We start from the raw sequence: 19,637 nt of genomic DNA, 5'->3' as shown, positions 1-19,637 counted from the left end.
AGAATTTCTCCATTTATTGAATCTCGAACAATTGATACAATAGCTACTGAGACAAACAAGAGAAAACCAAGTGATGAACGAGGAAGATAAGGGACTTTTGTTGTTTTAGTTCAATATGCTCTTGTAGCTATAACTTGTTCACCTTGCTCGCTCGAGGGCTGAACACGAAACATTACGAGGGACATCAAAATAAAAGCCGATAGAACATTTAATATTCGCTTCAACCTTTTGAACTTTGCCTTTAAATATTACTAGCAAAGTACACACACGGACAGTATCATTCGTATATTTTGTAAGACAGTGACTAGAACTGCATCCGTTTCAATATTATTTTTATAATGTATCTTAACAGTTACCTAACAAGTATAACATCTGGAGATTATTGTGCAAAAACGACAAAGAACATTTGTCAAGCACCAAGTTACAGGTTGGGCATTGGGTATCAGTGGTGATTTATTTTGCAGATTTTCGATTATTAACCTTGTTCTAGACTTAAATTTTCTACTAAGTCCGCTACCCTCGGTCTGGCTTGCATTGGTCAATGATGCGCAAAATATGTTCTTGGAAAACTGGTTTAACTTGGCTTTTTTGTATACTAACATTTCGCTGCATGTTCAGTTGTGATTTTATACAAATAATATTAATTGTTTTTTACTGAAACAAAATAAAAAAAAACAAATAAGCATACAATCGTTTTAATGCAATTTCTATTTCGAATTCTAGCAATATCAATAAAAAAATAATCATTAAAAACAACAATCAACACCTTAGAATTTATAAAGGTTTACCCCATGGGCTGCACCTCTGTGACACGATCGCAGCTTGAAAATATTTCCCCTTTAGCTTTTCATAACTGCTTTTGGCGTTGGAGAAAATCAAGCAGGGTGAAGATCATGAACAAGTTTTAATAATACGTATTAAAGCATTTGGCATCGCTATGCACTTTGGGCACCGGTAAGTCGGACAATCCTCTATTTGCGACACATGAACCATTGAGTAAGATACCTAAACGTTCACATATAGCTCTGGTCACCAGAATTATATAATGATGATCAAGTACTTGTACCTTTAATAGAATATTGTCCCTAAATTACGACGTAGGTGTCATTGAGCAAGACTCATCTATCATGATCCAGGTCGGTAATAACCTAAATGAGGATGGTAGAAATACGTTTTGGTATCTGATGGTTTTGAGTTGGGAATAGTAAAATATAGTAATGCACAAAGTCGATTCGTATTGTATGGTTATGACGAATTTTAAGAAATGAGAAAAAGGCTGTGGTTTGGAAAGTTTTAAAAATAGTGTTTGATCAGTGGACAAGATTGATATTTAGAATACAGTTGTTAGAATCATTATGAAATCCTCTTAATGAAGTCCCCGAACAGATTACTGGAGTATAATTTATTTAACTATCAAGCAAGGCAGCTTTGTTATTATTCATTATAAAAGATGGAGATATTTTGTGTTTCAATGCATAATGTTTCCTATCTACATACATTTTGAATATTTCCGAGTCAAGGTTGCAGGTAATGCATGGAAGGCAACATTCTTGGGTTTTATCAAGTACTGAGTTCTTCAAATGACCAAGTACTACCTTTTTTCAGCCAATTGCCAGGCAAATGCAACATTGTTCTGTATTGTTTGAACCCGGGAGAAGCGGATGCCCGACCATTGAGCTATCGCGTTATGCTTTAAAATTAAACTCTTGGATCATGGTCGCGGATTAAAAGGATTTAATATAAATACAATTTCCGAAACTGATGACCCGATTGTAAATTATATATCGCAGTAATGTTCATTTATTGTATGACTCACAATCACATGATAGAAGTGAAAACATTCGTCAAAACTATCGCAGCTACTTGGGATTGAGATTTAACATGGCCATAAGGCCTAAAAAAAAATTTGTCTGTTTCCTGTAACCCGACCGACCGTAATTTTTTACCGCCGACCGCAATTTTTTTATGCCCCAAAATTCGAAAAGTCAGATTTTTAGCGATCTCTGGCCTATGATGACAACGAAAATTTAAATATTTTGGTAGTGTCCGAATCGTTGCATAGTTACAAACGTTTCCGGTTTGGCAAGTTGAAACAATGACAATAACCTTAATGGCTGTGACATTAAACTGCAGGGCTTTCAATTGACCCGAGCTCCCGGGTTTTGACGCACAGGAATCGTAAATGACCCGAAATCAACGCATCATCCATTTGTAATATGCATCAGTTTTGACACGGGATATTTCGGTGTGAGAGTCGGTATCATCTCAAAGGAGCCTCAATGCATGATTTGAATGTTTGTTTAACCCGCAAGAGCAATTTACACCCGAAGTGACAAGTGATTATCGATCTGGAATCTGATCGGTAACCTTGTCAATTAGCAGCACTCAAACTCAATGACGTAATATTAACTCCGCCCATTATGCAAATTAACGGATACCTTCCGCTTTTTCGCTAAGTGCAATGGTTTTGAACAACAACAATGCTAGGATATATTTTGTTCATTTATTTTAGGTTTTTTTTTATTATATCTCCAGTTAATTAAAAAATATTCTTATAAGTTTTTAATGAGTTAACAGAAAAATAAACATTTTTCATACCACATGGTCTAAAAAGCACGGATAAACAGGTGCACGCTAACTTCCTGTCAATTTTAATGAAAGTGAAAGGAGAACTACGTAGATCGTTGTCAGTGTTATAGTTTAGTTCTATCACGGACCTGATTTATAGGTCCGTGGTTCTATAACAAAACTGTTATGTTATTGCCATTTATGAAAAATACGATGTTGCAATACTGGCAATAGGAACGTTAAATGTTTTTGTTTACTTCCGGAAAAAGATAAACCTGAAAGTGAAAGTTAAAGTAAAAAAGTTGTCGTTGCAACTAAACAATCGCTGGTGCATATTGGAATTTGACAAGGATGCACTGGATTACATAACGAAGATGCATTAACTAAATAATATGTTCGTCAGAGTCAGAACATATTTTACCAAGTTTTGACTCTGGGAATGTTTTAACCCCCGTAGTCCAGAAAAGGAAAAAACAACAAGGTATTCTATTGAAAGTTAAAAACATTGATTATCGTGCTTGAGATTTTTACAGAATGAACAGTGGATCTAATACAGCAGATCTTTTTAAAACACTGAAAATTGTTAAAAAAAAATAAGTTGTGGAAACTATTTAAGGTACTGTACGTGCACTAGTTTTGCTGTTTTACTGTTTAAAAAAGAAAATGGTATTACTTTTTATTAGTCAGTCTAAGCTTTTTTGATACTGATTCTAGTCTATTTAAACATATTCCAGTCCAATCTGTTATTTTACACTGTTCGCTGTCGAGTCAGCAGGTAAGGTTTAAGTGTCCAAGCAGTGAACAGCGTAGACCATGGGTCTACACTGGTCCCAAAGATCTGTACAATTCTGACAGCCTCTAAGAGTTAAATGGTTTAGTCATTGATTCTAGTCATTTATCAATCAAAGTATTGATTTATATATGTTTTGTGGAGATTCTTGCCTGTTCTTGTTGAAACAGCATTTTATTTTATAATAGTTGTCATGTACATTTAATTGTAATACAACTTGATATTATTACACAGTCTATCTTAAAATAGTGTGCAATAATATCATGTTTTATTATTAGAAAATGTATGCATTTTGAAAGTTTTGTTTAAAACATTTGCCAAAACTAAATTGTCTAAATGTTCTTTGATTCACTCTTTCACTGGGTTATATTTGCAAAGTCTAAAGATGAACTGCTTCCCTGGTGAACATACTGACAATGCTCAAAATTGCACATAATGTTGCCACCGCTGGGAGTCGAACCCATGGCTTGCCCTTCAACAGGATGCATTCTAAAACTGAAATACATGTACCATGGCTAAAAATAACTGATAAACAATGCTGTTTCTTTGTCAAGCTTCACCTATATATATAGATGTGAAAAAATCACTTAGTCTTGATTTATTACAATGATGATGTATTTTATGTTTTGATGGCTGTCAAGCTAGCAGTTTTAGCTTATAAGTGGCAGAAAGATTGAATCTATATATCACACTGAATTCTTATTAAAATAATTCACCTGAAATAAACTTGAATATTGGATCATTCTGACATTTAAAAAAAAAAAAAAAAAAAATCCCTACCTACCGACCCATCTTTTTTTCAGCATGTTACAGGAAACAGACATATTTTTTTTTTAGGCCTAACCAACATTTGTCAGAAACCGATGTTCCAAGTTAAAAATATCACCCTTGCGTAATCCACAACTACAAGACTTTTACAGTACAAAAATGGGATTGAAGAATAACAACAACACACTAAACTTGAAATGAATCTCCGCGCAATTAGTCAAAACGACTCAGCTTCGTCATTTCTTATTCATTTATATCTTCCAATAAACTGATAAAAATACTAAGAACATCCTAGCTGTATCACGGAAGAGCACATTTGAAACAGTTTGTTTTTTAATATTGTAGGGGGCTGGCCCTAGCTTTACGCTAGTGAAATGTTTTGACACAAATATTATTATGATATGTGGACACTAGCTATAACAAATTGATATAGATTCCACTTCTTGTGAGCTCCGCTAACAAGTTAAGTTTGGATCTCAGGTGACCGACTATACTCTGATATTAACTAGACAATCACGTAGTCTGTATCAATTCCAACCCTGTATTGTTAACAGCTTGTAAGTTTAACAGTTTAATTATAGTATGCGAAGAAGCACTCGAACTGAATACAATGGTCAAACAGTATAAATATGCATTGAAATCATAATATGTATTAAGCGTCACTAACAACTGCGTTATTCGCTGGTGCGCACGTTCCGTAAAGAACTTATTATATTAAATATCACATAATATATTTGTTCTATTAAGAATGAATCTCGCGATGTTATTGTATGCAGTATAACGCAATTCTAATATTGTTCTGTTATATAAATATAAGCGAGATCACTCACACAAGTCACCCCCTGTCCTTGGTATCTTCAATACATATATTCTGTAAATGCTATCTATCAATTTTATCAAAATGTAACGTTTGTGAAAATACGAAAGAATTAATAATTTATACAAGCTTACGTAGATTATATGCATACTGATAATGTATTGTGTCAAGCTCTCCTATAATGTAACGATCGTTATCTTTTCAAATAAAACTCAGCTTTATTACTTTATCGAACTTCATATTTGGTTCTGGTTATTAACAAATGCTTGACTTAGACGTGGCGCTTTTGCACTTGCACAGCAACCATAGGTTGGTGGAACGCTACGGCTAGAAAAAAAATCACGGCAAGCCACCCATAACGTTTGCCAACCAAAATAATGGCAGTGCCCAAAATGAATAGCAATAATGTGACCGCCACAAAAAAGAAAGTCTTAAAAGATTAATGGAAGCCATCTTGAAAAGGTACGTTTCTGGTGTTCGATTTTTTTTTAATAATAACACGTATTCTCAGTAGAGCTAAATCGATGGGCTTTCATAACCGAACAAATTGCATTAATTGTGAAATGCATACACCTTACCAGACATCTTATAAACAGTATCATGACAACTAAACCTTATTTAACATAAGTGTATGTGAGAAGGATCTTAGAAGTAATTCAAGTAAAGTATCTTATCTTAAAAGCCTTAATCATACACAACGCTGTTCTGATAAAAAAAGACATCGCAAACATTTTCATCATTATATTATTAAGCAATCTGCAATCTGTTACGTTTTAACTGGTAGTTTCAATTTGAACAAAACATCCAATTTTAACATGCCATTGCATGATCAAAACAATAAAAAAATGACTATTTTTTAAATACATTTTATTTCTCTGTTAGAGTTTTTGTGGTTTGCCAACTTAATGCAAAATAACAAAGCAAAAAAACAAGAGATGATCTTGTAGAAACTTGCAACACAGGATGAACCTCATGTCCATTACGAAATTACTTCGAGAAGAACGAGTAAAAGCCCCAGAAACAATGAAATAAATCGCACCGATATAAAGAATGACAATTTTTAACGGTTTAAAATGTGTGCATTTTAAAAAATGTATATTGCATTTAATAAACTCATTCCAATTAAAAATAAACTCAATGCATTTGAGTGTTTATTTAATTATAGTCAGAACAGTTTTCAGAGCCTACATTGAACTTAAAACATAAGACATGACCATATTCCAATGACTTGAAATGAATTAAGGACAACCTTTTTTGTTCTATTTTGAATAATACTTAAACTACTAGGTTTTATAACTCTTCTAGATTTTCCAAACAAAGTAACACACCGTCAATTTGAAAAATATATCACTTCATTCAAATCAGTTAAAGCTCATTAGAAAACATAGAAAAAAGGAAATCAAAAATGAGTTTTTCATGGGAGAGCAATGTTTTATTTTACTAGTTTGACAATCGGTAAGAGTTAAACCTGATAAAAAAAGGACTCGGGACAAAAACATTTATGTTTTTGATAACCGATTTATGCAACATATGCGACATATCTTCGATTTAAACAATATTTCATAATTTGAAAAATCTTTATTTTATACGTTCAAGTGGTGTATAGAGTATTATCAGTACAATAAAGTTGACTATCATATCGATAGTTTTCACTGTTTTGAAGTGTTAACCCGCTCGCCGTTCCGAATTAAACGTCAGCGCACACAGGGCTGGAACACAATTTCAACGACGTCATTTCGAACATGACGTTACGCGCGTATAAAAAATGTCCTTTTTCGTTTCAAATCAGGAATAAGTACTCTTCAATAGAATATAAGAACACATCAAAGTGCATAACGATTTGTGGCCAATATTTTGCAAGACGACACAAAGGCGTTGACCATACTTCGAACCCTTCTTCCAGAAGAAAGAATCTAAGGCAAACCAAATGAAAAGAAGAGTACCTTTTTGCAAATGATTTCAACTTTGTGTTGGGTTCGTGTGCACCAACATGCAACACTCTGTCTCAGACGTAATGCTGATAACCCGCGACCTCGTGATCTACCTGAAAAAGCAATTGAAGTCGGTCTACTCAATATTGACATATCATAGATAACCACGATTTATTATATTATTAAATGAACTTCAGTTTTAATTCCGTCGTCAGTGTATATACCATGCATTCAAGATATATATTTGGTTATTGGCACGTTCAAGATATATCATTTTTTCGCAAATAAATTTAAACTCGGTTTCAAGCAAATAAAGAAATATTCACTATCATGTCTTTAATGTTCTTACGTATATTACCAATCAAGAGGCGTTGATACCTGCTCATAAACAGTATACGTATGAAAATATCATAAATATTTAAATTCAATGGAATCCAACTTTAAAACCTGGTATACGGAGAAATTAAGCAGCGAGTACATATATCAACTACTCGATCATCAATATTCAGGGTCGTGATGATGGAGGCTCGGGGCTCTGTCAGTGAAGATAAGTAAGAGAAGAGAGTTAAATCATAAGTTTTTTGTCACAGTTTTAGGCGCACCCGACGGGCTCCACTTCCGCCGAAATTCATGTTTTGAATAAAATGTTACACAACTGATACAACCTGAATTAGATTCCAGTTTTTTCTCAACACTTAAAACATGATTATACTAAATTCAATATATCGTGAACCAAACCAAATTAAACAGACAGTCAAAACATCGCTGAACTGTTATGTTTATTTTATTATAAATATACTTTATCTATCTACGCACGTAACCACTTTTGCTGTTAAGCTAAATAAACATTCTTCACTTGTCTGTCTAATATTAAAAATGTTCTGATTTATTTAAACAAGTGGTTTATTTCTTTTCATTGAAATTATTGTTATTGAACGGTTGCCATTGAACAAAATATTGTAGCCGTAAATTGTCTCATGAATAATTAGTGATACATTACGGATTGGGTACAAGCGTATGTATGTCAATTTAGCTCTCGTTTTCAAAAAGAAAGATACCGAAACTCTATATGCTTGTTTTTTTGCAGATGATGTTCATAATGATTTTATACAAAATTGATTTTTAGAAGCAGAAAATATGTTATACCATTACTTGTATTAACCGCAGACAAAATATTTTTGACAATGTAATCATACAATATAGTCAATGTTCGTGATACACGTTTGAATAAATATCTGTTAGATTGTGTTAAAAACACCACAACCTTGTTGTTCGATTTTGGTAAGTCGTTGGTCGGACGGGCATTTGTTGTGTAGGTGGCTTATGTGAATAGATTGTTTTAGATTTCTTTTAGTGTTGGTAAGATCAACCTCGATGTAATATTACTAAAACAACTAGTTTTGATCAATAACTTAAGACAACAATGATGAATGGTGATGAGAGTCATTGTGTACGAAGCTTATCTGAAGTTCGATAGTAGTTGAAGTAAATGTGGATAAGGTTAAAAAAAGGCTGTTACTGAAATAATAAAATACTTCTTCTCAATAATTCAAGATAATGGATGGAAAGTTATGAAACTTGATGTGAATAAAACTTATGTAAACACATACTTGATGATTGCTTTTGGGGTCAGCAGGTCAAGGTGAAGGCTGCTGGTACTAAAACAGAAGAATGGTTCCTGTGATTGGATTTAGGAGTCAATGTGGTCAGGGCCATTGACGCTTTGTAATTTCAAATATAAAAAGCTAAAGTTCCCTTAGGATTGCTGAACGTCACAATAACTGAAACAATGAGACTAATTTAAGATTTATATCTTGAATCAGGAATGACGTATCAACTTAGTGAGCTAATGTTGGGACATCAGCTCTAGTCTTATATGGCGTTGGAAGGGTCACGATCATTGCTGCTAAAATTAATGTAAGTCAGTTTCTTCTCAATAACTGGAGTTGGGAATTATTTATTGTGATATACCTAAGGGTATAGACGTACTTTCTGATTGCTTGTAATGCAAGTTGGGTCAATTTGTAAAAAAAAAAACTGTTTTGTTATATGCAGTGATTAAACGGTATATCGAAATCTCATATAGGTACGATTTGGGGCTGGTTGGATGAAGGTCACGGCATGTATATTATTCATGTTAAAATAAAAGCTCACTATTATTCAAGATTATTACTTTTAGGGCAAATTGTGTTCTTAAGTCATAAATCAAAAGAACAATTGGACTCTATTGTTTGATTCATGTTTCATGGCGTTATTAAGACATCGAACTCGAACTTTTACTGTAGAGTACTGATAAATACAGTTTCAAATAAGGATGTTAAAGAACCCGTTTTTACTTTCCTTCCTTTCAATTATATACAATTATAATATAATATTCTCAACTGAGAGATAACTTAACATAAATATATGTGTGGTATTGGGACCCGGAATTAAAATCACAGTTTTATGGCATTGCGGCGTTTCTAGTTACATTTACAATAGCAATATTTACAGCTACTTTTAATGGTAATTGATTCGCGTATGAATATATTTAAATTAAAAGAAACACATCCATATATGGGGATATACGTACACTAGAGAGACATGGTATATACAAAGAAGTCACATGACTATGTTTAAAAAACAACAACAGAAAACACAATTGCGCATTTCCAAATATTGAAGATATAGAATAAATGAGAGCCAACAGCAACACTTGAGCACATGTTTAAACGAAGTATTACAAGTTTGAAGTCATGAATCTTAGTAGCTTGATAATATCCAAGCTAATACTTAATTGCATATATACTGCAGGAGCCCAGAATGCAACCCATGGAAACTTTGCGCATGCCTTGGAAACATGTAGAATGTCAGGTGGATTTGCTCCTCGGGAAATTATCAATTCATTGCCGCTTGGACAACATCAAGTAGAAAATTGTGCTGTTGCTAAAAGCTTGGCGCTTGATGATGGCGAATCACTATGGACACATTACAAAGCGAAATTTGGAGCATATGTTGCTCCATTCGGCTGTGCTAAGACACTTCCTACACGATTTAAAGAAAGTGTGAACAGTACTAACATGCTATTCGAATGCGCCAATTTGTGTTCAAGAAAACAAACTATTAAGATAATATATATAGGGATACAGAATGAAGAGTGCTATTGTATGGCAGATCAAGGATCGTTTACAATTACGAAATGCCAAAGAGGATCAAACATGAATAGTGCTACTGTTGCATACGTCTACGAACTAATTGATATAACTGTTGAGAGAGAAGTATATGCATGTATAACATCAGTCCTGTTAAATAATAATTCAAGGATTTATAATGCCGCCAAATGTTCAGGGAAACAGCAAGGAATATGTACTAGTAAAAAAAGGGATGACTTCGAAGTGGTACAACAAAATTGCTTGAATTATAAAGACACGTTCGGTTCAATTGGACGAAATATTTGCATTCTTAACAGAAATATGTTCAAAGACGATATTGACGAGACATGCTCTGCATATTCTGCGAAAATGCCACCCATAATTTACCAAGGCATGGATAAGTATTTAACCAATTACTCTGAAAGTTTCTTTTTGAGCAGTGTTAGGGCGTTTAGAATTGTCGAGAATGCCCTGTTTACATTTGACAATTCAACACTGACTTGCGCTTCTCTTTACAAACGTGGATGTAAAATTTTGATTGAACCTGACCATTGCCACAATATTAACAGATTTCGTTGTCAGTATACGACTATTTCAAGAGAACAAACTGAAATAAATATGCAGAACGATACTACGACGCTAATCGCAATACTTATTCCAACTGCGCCGTTGCTAATACTGGCGATATGTGTCTTTGCTCGATTCAACTATGTGAAACGCATCCGCAAATCGGCAGTGGGATGTTTACGAAGTCTGAACCCTGAGACTCTCGAGCAGGAGCATGTCAGTCTTTGCATCTATGACTATGCAACCACTTCGGCTGTTTACGATCGTCCTATAAGGCGACAAAACATTTACTCCGTAAGTGAAGACATTATATTAAACGAGACAATCAAAACATATCATTCTCCTGAGAAAGGCAATACCATATGCCCGACAGAGAATAAGAAATATGACGTGACAACCACCAGTGGCAGGGAACACTGAAACCAAACATGACTAAAGAATATACATGTAATTACGCACATCTTGGAATAAGTATGACCATATAAGGCCACATGCCGAACCCACAGTCTCTAGGAAATAATTGGAACTTTTCTATTTTTTTCGATGTTGTACTTATCAGTTCATATGCTAATTGTTATTGTACATTATGTCAGCACCATTTAGAAAAAAAACATAATAAAGTAAATATTCTAATTGACGGTTACATTGCTTTGTTCTGTTTGTAAATAACGGTAAATTTATTGTTTATGATAAAAAATGTGATTCGTCTTTGTAGTTCGTTCTCGTTTATAAGCAGTATTGTCGATTACGTGTGCTTTTACAGGGGTAATAACAGCAGATATTTTTCAATCCTGAAAAATTGCCGGTCTACAAAAAAGATAGATAAAGGGGGATACCTGTAAATTCATTTTCTTGTTCTCATGAATATGACAGAGCCAAACAACAATATTTATAAATGTACAATACACAGAAGTTTCAAATTCTGAATTGATTGTGGTTTTTATTCTTATTACGTATATGCATATAGTTAAGAATGAAATAATTTCGTTGTTGATGTTTTTTTTGACAGGATAATGATCTGGTTTTATACATGACCAATAATTTAAACTTAAATATTATAAGGAAACAAAATATGAAACCAAAAGTCTCACATAAAAACAAATCCGGTTTCAATTAAAAAATCATTCAATCTCAAACAATAGAAGAATAGCCACTGAGACAATCAAAACGAAACCTAGACATGATCGGGGAAATAAACGCCCTATTGGTAAATTGATATGTTTTATATGTCTCTTAAAGTCAAGTACACACTTAAGGTCAGCCATTCATCATTATGATGCAAGTGTGTTTGTGCTCTTAAAATATTTAAATCGAGACTATTTGGTCAATATTGATTATATTATATTATTTTTGCGTGGATAACATTTTAAAAAACACCATAATGACGCTTCTTTTATGATAGTTTATACATTTAAGGAAAGTAATGAGTTCAAACTTTACTCCGGACATGTTGACATAATTTGATCACTTTCTTCCTTAAATTTATCGTTATCAGTAAAGCTTTCATGAAAGAGCTTTAAAACTTTAGCTTTGGGACACAACAATCATGAAACATTTTTATTTTTGCATTTGATCATTGAATATCCTTAATAACTCATTCCACTACCTCGAAGTGCAAACGCCAAACGTTCTGAGTGACATTCAAAACAGAAACCGAGAGAACAATCAATATTCACTCAAATCCTTTGAACGTAACTTTTAGACAATAACTAGCCAAATAATACAGCGTACGCATTATTTTGTTATTTATTACAAAGTGACTAGATGAGTAAATGTTTCTATATTTTTATTGAACTACAATGCAACAATTCAATATTCGTTTATCTATAGTATATGGCCACCAGCCAAAAGTACAAACATAACATGCAGTATGGATACAAGTAACGCTATTTGTTAAGTTTACATTTAACATGGATGTATACAAAACCAAAAATAGTAAATGTTTGGCACAACATACAGAAATAATGTTTAGTGTTTATCATTATCAATAGGAGTAAAGATAAATATAAATTCGGCATTTATATCAATAACACTTAAGTAGGCTTATTATTCCATACCTCCGTCGGCATAGTTACCCTTATAGTTTAACATCTGCGGATGATTGAATAGTAACTGACGAAGAACAATTGTCAAGCACCGAGCCACAAGTAGGGCATTTGGGATCCGTGGCGTTACTCATAGAGTTTCGACTTATTAGGCTGGTTCTAGAAGCCGACCTTCTACTAAGTCCTCTACTCTCGGTCTGGCTTGTATTGATCAACGAAGCACTAGAGTGTGACCGTGGTAAACTGGTTGCACTTGGCTTGTTTGGTATGATATCCTTCCGTCGCATGTATTCTGTGATCTGCGATGAAATAACCGCTAGTGTTTCACGGGCCTACAATTGTGTAAATTAAAAAATAGTATAGTGTTATTGGTTATTTTCATGACCTTCATATGTCTGTTAAAGACCGTTCACGATAAACAAATGCACAACATGTAATATGAGCTGATACATACCAGTCGGTCGAGATCAATATTTTGTCCATTTTCCCGTGAAAATGAGACGAAATGTGTATGCTTGCGGTTGAGTGACGTCTTTCTGTCTTTTAGGCCGACAAAACCTGTGCTATCTTGACTGAAACATTCATGATCAAAATATAAAGTTGAAACACAGGCTTTCAGGGTTTTTTTTACCGTTTACAGAGAGTTTGGTAAATATAAATCATTTCAATCGGATAGAGTTGTTAAGCATTAAATTCGACATTAACAAGCAAAACAATAACGCAGACTAAAACCTTTGAAATATATTTAAAAAGAAAAGCAATTTAATAAGACCCAACGTTTTGTTTATTTTTCCCGGAAAACGAATGACACAGTTCTTTCATATATACCTTCAGCCAATTTTACATTAAACTTAACTGAAATTTTGCCGTTTAACTAAATCCAAACACCACACAACGGTGTCATATTGTTTTAGTACATTAAAAACCTACGACGCTATAAAATACTTACCATGAGCTTAAAGTCTACTTGACCGACCCCGGCAAACACAACCATTAAGGGCAAGTGGCTTATAGAGGTCAGGCGTTCAAGAACGTCATATATGTTGTTCAAAATACCATCCTGAAATAATAGAACACTTTTTTGGAATCGTTTAAGACTGTCCCTGATTTATAAAATGCCTCCCCCCCCCACAAAACGTTCAAGAGATGGAACGTTTAAAGGAAGTGTGAGTTTGAATTCCTTTCATTGTACCGGCGAGATTTCTGATGATAGGCCAAAATTAACCAAACATTTTGGACTCTGAATTAAGTCTGGTGGGCTGAATGTTTAAGGACTCAGCCTCATTTTTAGAGAATTTGTATTAATGTATTATATTGTTTTGTTGGAGCAGCAATATGTCAAATGAAACATTCGAAAAATAGAATAGTATGTGCTAACACCAGTAACAAATTTTAACGGATGTCTCTGAAAAGTGTTTAGAATTTAAAGTTTACACATTGACATGAATAGAAAATTATCGCAACAATTTGACAAACTCTCTTTATCTTACCGTAATGATAAGCAGGACATGATAGACCTGGCTGTCCTGTGTGGGCTCGCGCACAGCCAGAGACTCAGCAAAGGAGATCACTGGCCTTAGTCGCGTGGGACCCGACATTCGTAAATGCTTCACAGCCGTTTTGTACCGGCTGATGGCGCTCTAGTGTAATTAAATAAAAGATATAACCGTAAGTCAGATATTTTGCTTGACAATTAAGGTCACTTTTAGTCTTTATCCGGGAACGACAACACATTAGCTAATGCTCCTTAATAATTTAACTGACATGCCCCTCACTAATACGCATTCCGCAAACTACCCACTTGCGTATGTCGGTTTTAATATCTAGATAAAAGTAATTAGCAATTCTTGAAATACATCCGGTTTTAAAATAATATTGACCTTGTTTAATCCTCTTCTTAGGAACGTTCACAGTTCAAACATGGGCTTGAAAGAACACATTCAAAATTCATTGAAATGACTGTCCTAGTTATCTACGATCAAAATTGTGCGTGAGGGGCGATGCACGGATACATGGATAGCAAAGGGGTGTTAAAAAAGAGGTATTTATCAAAATAAATCAAAATTTAAAAAAACATTTATTGATTCTGCGATACTTAAAAAAGAAACCGATTTACGATGCGGCGTACGAATAACTGTGTACGTCAACGTCTATCAAAACTGTTTAGTTGGAGCGTCTAAGAGAAGCTTCGTAGCAAAGGGCAATGCAAAAAATAGTGTTCTGAAAAAGATGAATTGAAACACCAATACTCTCAAAAATATATAAAAGAAACGGAAGATGTGTTGATTTCAGTTTAAGATCGCTCGACTGTGTCCGTGATCACAGAACAACTATATTTTGACATTCGTGACATATATAATTACCTCAATTCTATATTCGTGAAATCTGTTCCAATCGTTCGAAAGTGGAAAACAGTGATTAATAACAGACGACTTTTTCATCTTGGCGCCAAATCCCATCATACCTATTTTCTCTTCTGTGCACTAACGGCAAATAACTCCTCCTAACGCCTCTATAACTTCCATGTAAGGTGTTTTCTATGGGACAAAAATGTAAAAATACGGTATGAATGTGTTGCGGAACGTTATTTACAATATGCTTTTGAAATATGTATACATATATCGGGATGGTTAAGCATTGCTTAAAACTGTATCGAAAACTCATGTGTTAGAATTTCTTCCGCTATTTTCATGATTTTGTCCCTAAACTTTGTTCTTAAATATTTTTCTTATCAATACAATTTTAAAAAGACATTTGATAACTCGTAAACCTTATTTTCGGAGACGTCGTGAAGACTCATCGTCTGTTCAGGTGTTCCGTTCGATGCCTGAAACAGAACAATACTTTATATCTTCAAATTTAACAAGAATGTCACAGGGACATTGAAACTTGAAATATATACACATTTTTATAATAAAACTGGCTGTAAATAACAGTATTGGAAAAGTAAAGAATGAAAGCACATAATAAAATAACGGCACATTGTGATACATAAATATAATTAAATTATGTCGGACAATACAATATCAATTGCATTTTATATATATAAAACGATGGAAAGCCTGATGTATATCAATTCATTTCAATATATATATATACATGTCCACGCATCTTTTACAAAATTATATTTAAACAGAACGTTAGAAGGTCGTTATGAATTCCAATATTGTGGTCATAATTGCAATAGTTCCCATGCTATATTGTGTTTGCCTTTCTTCGAGGAATAAACATTTTGGTCGAAGACAGAAGCGGACACTTATATACCGTAAAGTCTATTTCGACGTAAAGGTTTAGTTCCATCCCTCCTGTGACATAATCCAATAACGAGTAGTCACAATCTACCCTGTAACAAGGATGAAGAAGCGATATAAAAAAACAAAAGGTAGCTGCTGAAATTGAAGAAAATATAAACAATTGCAATTACAAGCATGTTGACATATACGTTACAACTTAGGTTTTACTAAAGCCTTTACTTACTATGCGTTTCTTTCGTGGATACTGGCAATGAAAACAATGTGTTTGAAAGAGTGTTGCCCTATATTCAAGGGAGGCCAATCGCTCTATATTATCATTAAAGGGCATATCTCTTTACGTTGTCTTACCTAATTTGAAAGAAGCGCAAGTATCCGTTATTTGTGATTTTAATACGTTTTGTCATTTTTCCTTCTTTCTTCGGCGCAAGGGGTAGTTCTTTGTAATGGCCTTCCCTAAAGTAAAAATAATGATCGAAACCATTTATTCTTCTTTTAAGTTTTTCATATGTTTGGATCCTAATATAATACTAACAAAAACGATGGAAAGCCTGATGTATATCAATTCATTTCAATGAAACATTTTTAAATCATCACGAAATGAAACATTGAATTTTAAGATATGCAATAGGTCACACGTATGATATAAAGTGTACTGTGTCTATGTGAGTCGTAACCTCTTTAAACATAATACATTCACAATAGAAAAAGGTACAGGAATTAAAATAGTTAGAAGCACATGAAAGTCGGTATGTATTTCTTCGAAAGTAAACTGGCTTTTAACAAAGCAAGGTGATTCTTTCATGATTCCAATATTTATTTTTGTGAGTAATATACATGATCTGTGATTGTTTGCGAATGTTAAATAGTGCTAAGCTTATTTCTGTAGGAACGTATTGCTGTAAGTTAAGTTCCTTCTTTTCCAAATATGGTCTGTTTAACGAGCATGTTGATGGTGACTTGCATTTTACCAAATTGATGAAAGAAGTGCAAGAGTTTTCGAGTCGAGGCAACACATTGTTTTCTAAAAAAGTATAGAAACAGTAGTAAGTATAGAAAACATTGTTGTACATCCTAAAGTATAAGTACCGTCATTTGTATTCATTTACCACAAGTTTGTGAAAAAAAACTTTATATATATTTTTGCTGCCGATTTAATTACAGTTAATATAACTATTTGGAAATTTAGTTGCATTTGTTAGCTACTATTCCACAGTATAATATATCTGCCTCACTTATGTAATTTGCAAGGTACGCATCCAAGATATTTAAGCATGATATTTGTCCTTGTATAAAAAATATGATTGCGAATAAGCGTATGCCTCGAATTGATTGCAGGTTCATAGGATGCAGGTATCAACTTCAAACTGCTCATTCCAAGTACACAAATGACTTTTTCCATCCAACGTAACATTCACTTATCAGGCTTTTCTTTCATGTACTGCGAACATCGGGTAAATACACCTTTTTGGGGATTTTACCATATGCAAAAGCCCATAATAGCCCGAGTGCCAAGTATAACTTTGCAGAGGGTAACGACCGAAAAAAGGTGGAGTATCGCGATGATTGCATAAAAAACACGATCAGTTACTTTTGTGAATCAAAAAGATGTCAAAAGTCATGAAATTAGAAAACAAACTAGTTTTAGTTCAAAATAACCTACTTGTGCGACGTTTTAAGCGATGTTTTTGAAAAAAAATCAAAACGCTTTATCAAGGCCAAATCAATTAACGATATGTGAATTGCTGCTACAACACCATTTGTTCAGTGTTCAGTCGATAGGAAAATATGTTTTGTAGAGACTATACCTGATAACTTGAGTTTTTTACAATTAATATCTATTATTATCACCGATATGTATCTTCTTTTAACGTATGTGTACATATGTTTTGGCAACTAATTCAAACCTGAAAAGTATGTGAAAATGGCCTAGCTGAAACGCTTTGTTGAATTCAGGCATAAAATGACAACTTCAATCTGTTCACATTCAGTATCAGAGAAAGGAAATGTTGACAATTTATTTGTACATTGCATACGACGTAATGGAATCATGTCCATATTAGGCTTTTGTTCTGAATCAAATCGACAGAAATAACATCAGTTGGGAGGAGTTGGGAATGACAACAGAAAACATAGGTGAATTTACTGAATAGTTCACATTTTCTACCGATATATTTTTATTGTTAACACACGCCGGTAACGGACGGAAAACACAAATATTATGTAATAATGGAAAATAATGTCTTTCCATATATTGGCCCTATCATCGAGTAAAGAGCGGCATATCCAGTAACATGCATTCATAATAATAATACGTTTCCGTAGTAGTTGCACCAAATACAAAAGGGTTTACATAGTTTGCTTAAATTATTTATCTAACCTACTTTTGTATAGAGTTTATATCTCTTAGCGTTGCTACCCGTCGGCCCAGCATTTTATAATCACCGGTTCCACTGAAATGATAAAAATACCGCCGCTACATTTATTCAACGAATTATTTCACCCGGAAGTGCTGAATGGATAATAAGAAAAGAAGATAACACATCACTACGGACTTTTAACGAGAGCATATAGAGCTCATGTTAGTAAACATAACATATACGTACTTGTATGAAATAAAATATTAACATGTTTCATATATATCATTGAGTGATGCTATCTAAGGTAGCAGAAATGCTACTATCGCCCTTCCATGAATATTATCACTCAAAGGTACCACCCCTTACACATACGACATAATTACAAACTAAAGTAACTGTAAACAGTAATGCATGTGAGAATGTGTTATGAGGTAATCTGATATATTAAACTATCTTATCTTGTATTGATAAAAAAATGCATTGATAAAAAAACACACGAAAAAATGCCGTTGCAGTCTAATTAAGCATATCGAAGCTATGTCAATTCGGTTACTTTTGTACTTATTTTATTGTAGTTTAAGACCTAGGATCAGATTTAGACGCAAATATATGTTTAATGCAACACTTTATTGACTCACTGTTCAATACTTGCCTTTCTTTTCCTTGTTTTGTGGTAAACCAACAAAATGCAAAACAATGGCCAGGAAGTTTATAGCCAATATGCTGATAACGTTGGGTCAGTTTATCAATTTTTAAGGCTTTATTCAAAATATAAATTTAAATTGTTTTAAGCATAGCAGTGTTGTTATCATTTTCTTGTATATAGTGTAACATGGTCGGTGACCAATCGTGAAAAAAATACGATCTCTATTTCATTTAGGTAATAGTTTAATGATGGTTATAACAGTTCTCAAAGGCTACAGTTAATGTTAAACAACATACAACACATTAAGTGAGTGTTATCCAACGACTTGTATCGTATAAGGGGGCATACGTTTTCCTCTTAATATAGAATAATGAAATTAAACTTCAAGGTTTGATGACTCTAAGATTGCCATCCAAAACGCCATAGAGTCACTTAGAAAATTATAACCTCCTAGAACTAAAGTGTAAGGAATAAAAATCAAAATAAAACCAATGTGCATTGATCAGGGGAGAGCAATGCTATATTTTACGTTTTCTTTACCTGACGATGGTTAAGAGTTTTACATCATGGACTTGAATCTTGCAAAATCGTTTATGCAACCGATTTATTAAACTATAGTTATAAGTTAAACGTATTATCTATTTAGATAGTATGTCCTGATATATGTCCCTTAACTAAATCTCTCACCAAAAACGAAAGAAAGCCGTTAAGACCATTCGATAATCAAAGGACTGAAGGTCCTGAGAGTTGCCAAGAGAAGTTT

At 33.6% G+C, this 19,637-nt stretch overlaps 1 protein-coding gene across 1 annotated transcript in view; it reads right to left on the bottom strand.

The window, feature by feature from the left end:
* Positions 1–19,637, bottom strand: part of LOC128237666 (copine-3-like) — a 65,192-nt gene that overhangs the window by 30,114 nt on the left and 15,441 nt on the right. Inside the window, exons 7-13 of the mRNA XM_052953258.1 lie at positions 18,253–18,321; positions 16,220–16,324; positions 15,882–15,960; positions 15,388–15,444; positions 14,108–14,257; positions 13,567–13,677; positions 12,808–12,949 (exon numbers count right to left, since the gene is read on the bottom strand). Coding sequence (XP_052809218.1) covers positions 12,808–12,949; positions 13,567–13,677; positions 14,108–14,257; positions 15,388–15,444; positions 15,882–15,960; positions 16,220–16,324; positions 18,253–18,321 — 713 coding nt within the window. The remainder of the gene's footprint in view (positions 1–12,807; positions 12,950–13,566; positions 13,678–14,107; positions 14,258–15,387; positions 15,445–15,881; positions 15,961–16,219; positions 16,325–18,252; positions 18,322–19,637) is intronic.

The sequence above is a fragment of the Mya arenaria genome, chromosome 6 (assembly GCF_026914265.1).
Source record: "Mya arenaria isolate MELC-2E11 chromosome 6, ASM2691426v1".
In the NCBI taxonomy this organism is placed as follows: Eukaryota; Metazoa; Mollusca; class Bivalvia; order Myida; family Myidae; genus Mya; species Mya arenaria.
The sequence above is the reverse complement of the archived record's forward strand: the minus strand, read 5'-3'. Positions and strand labels throughout refer to the sequence as shown.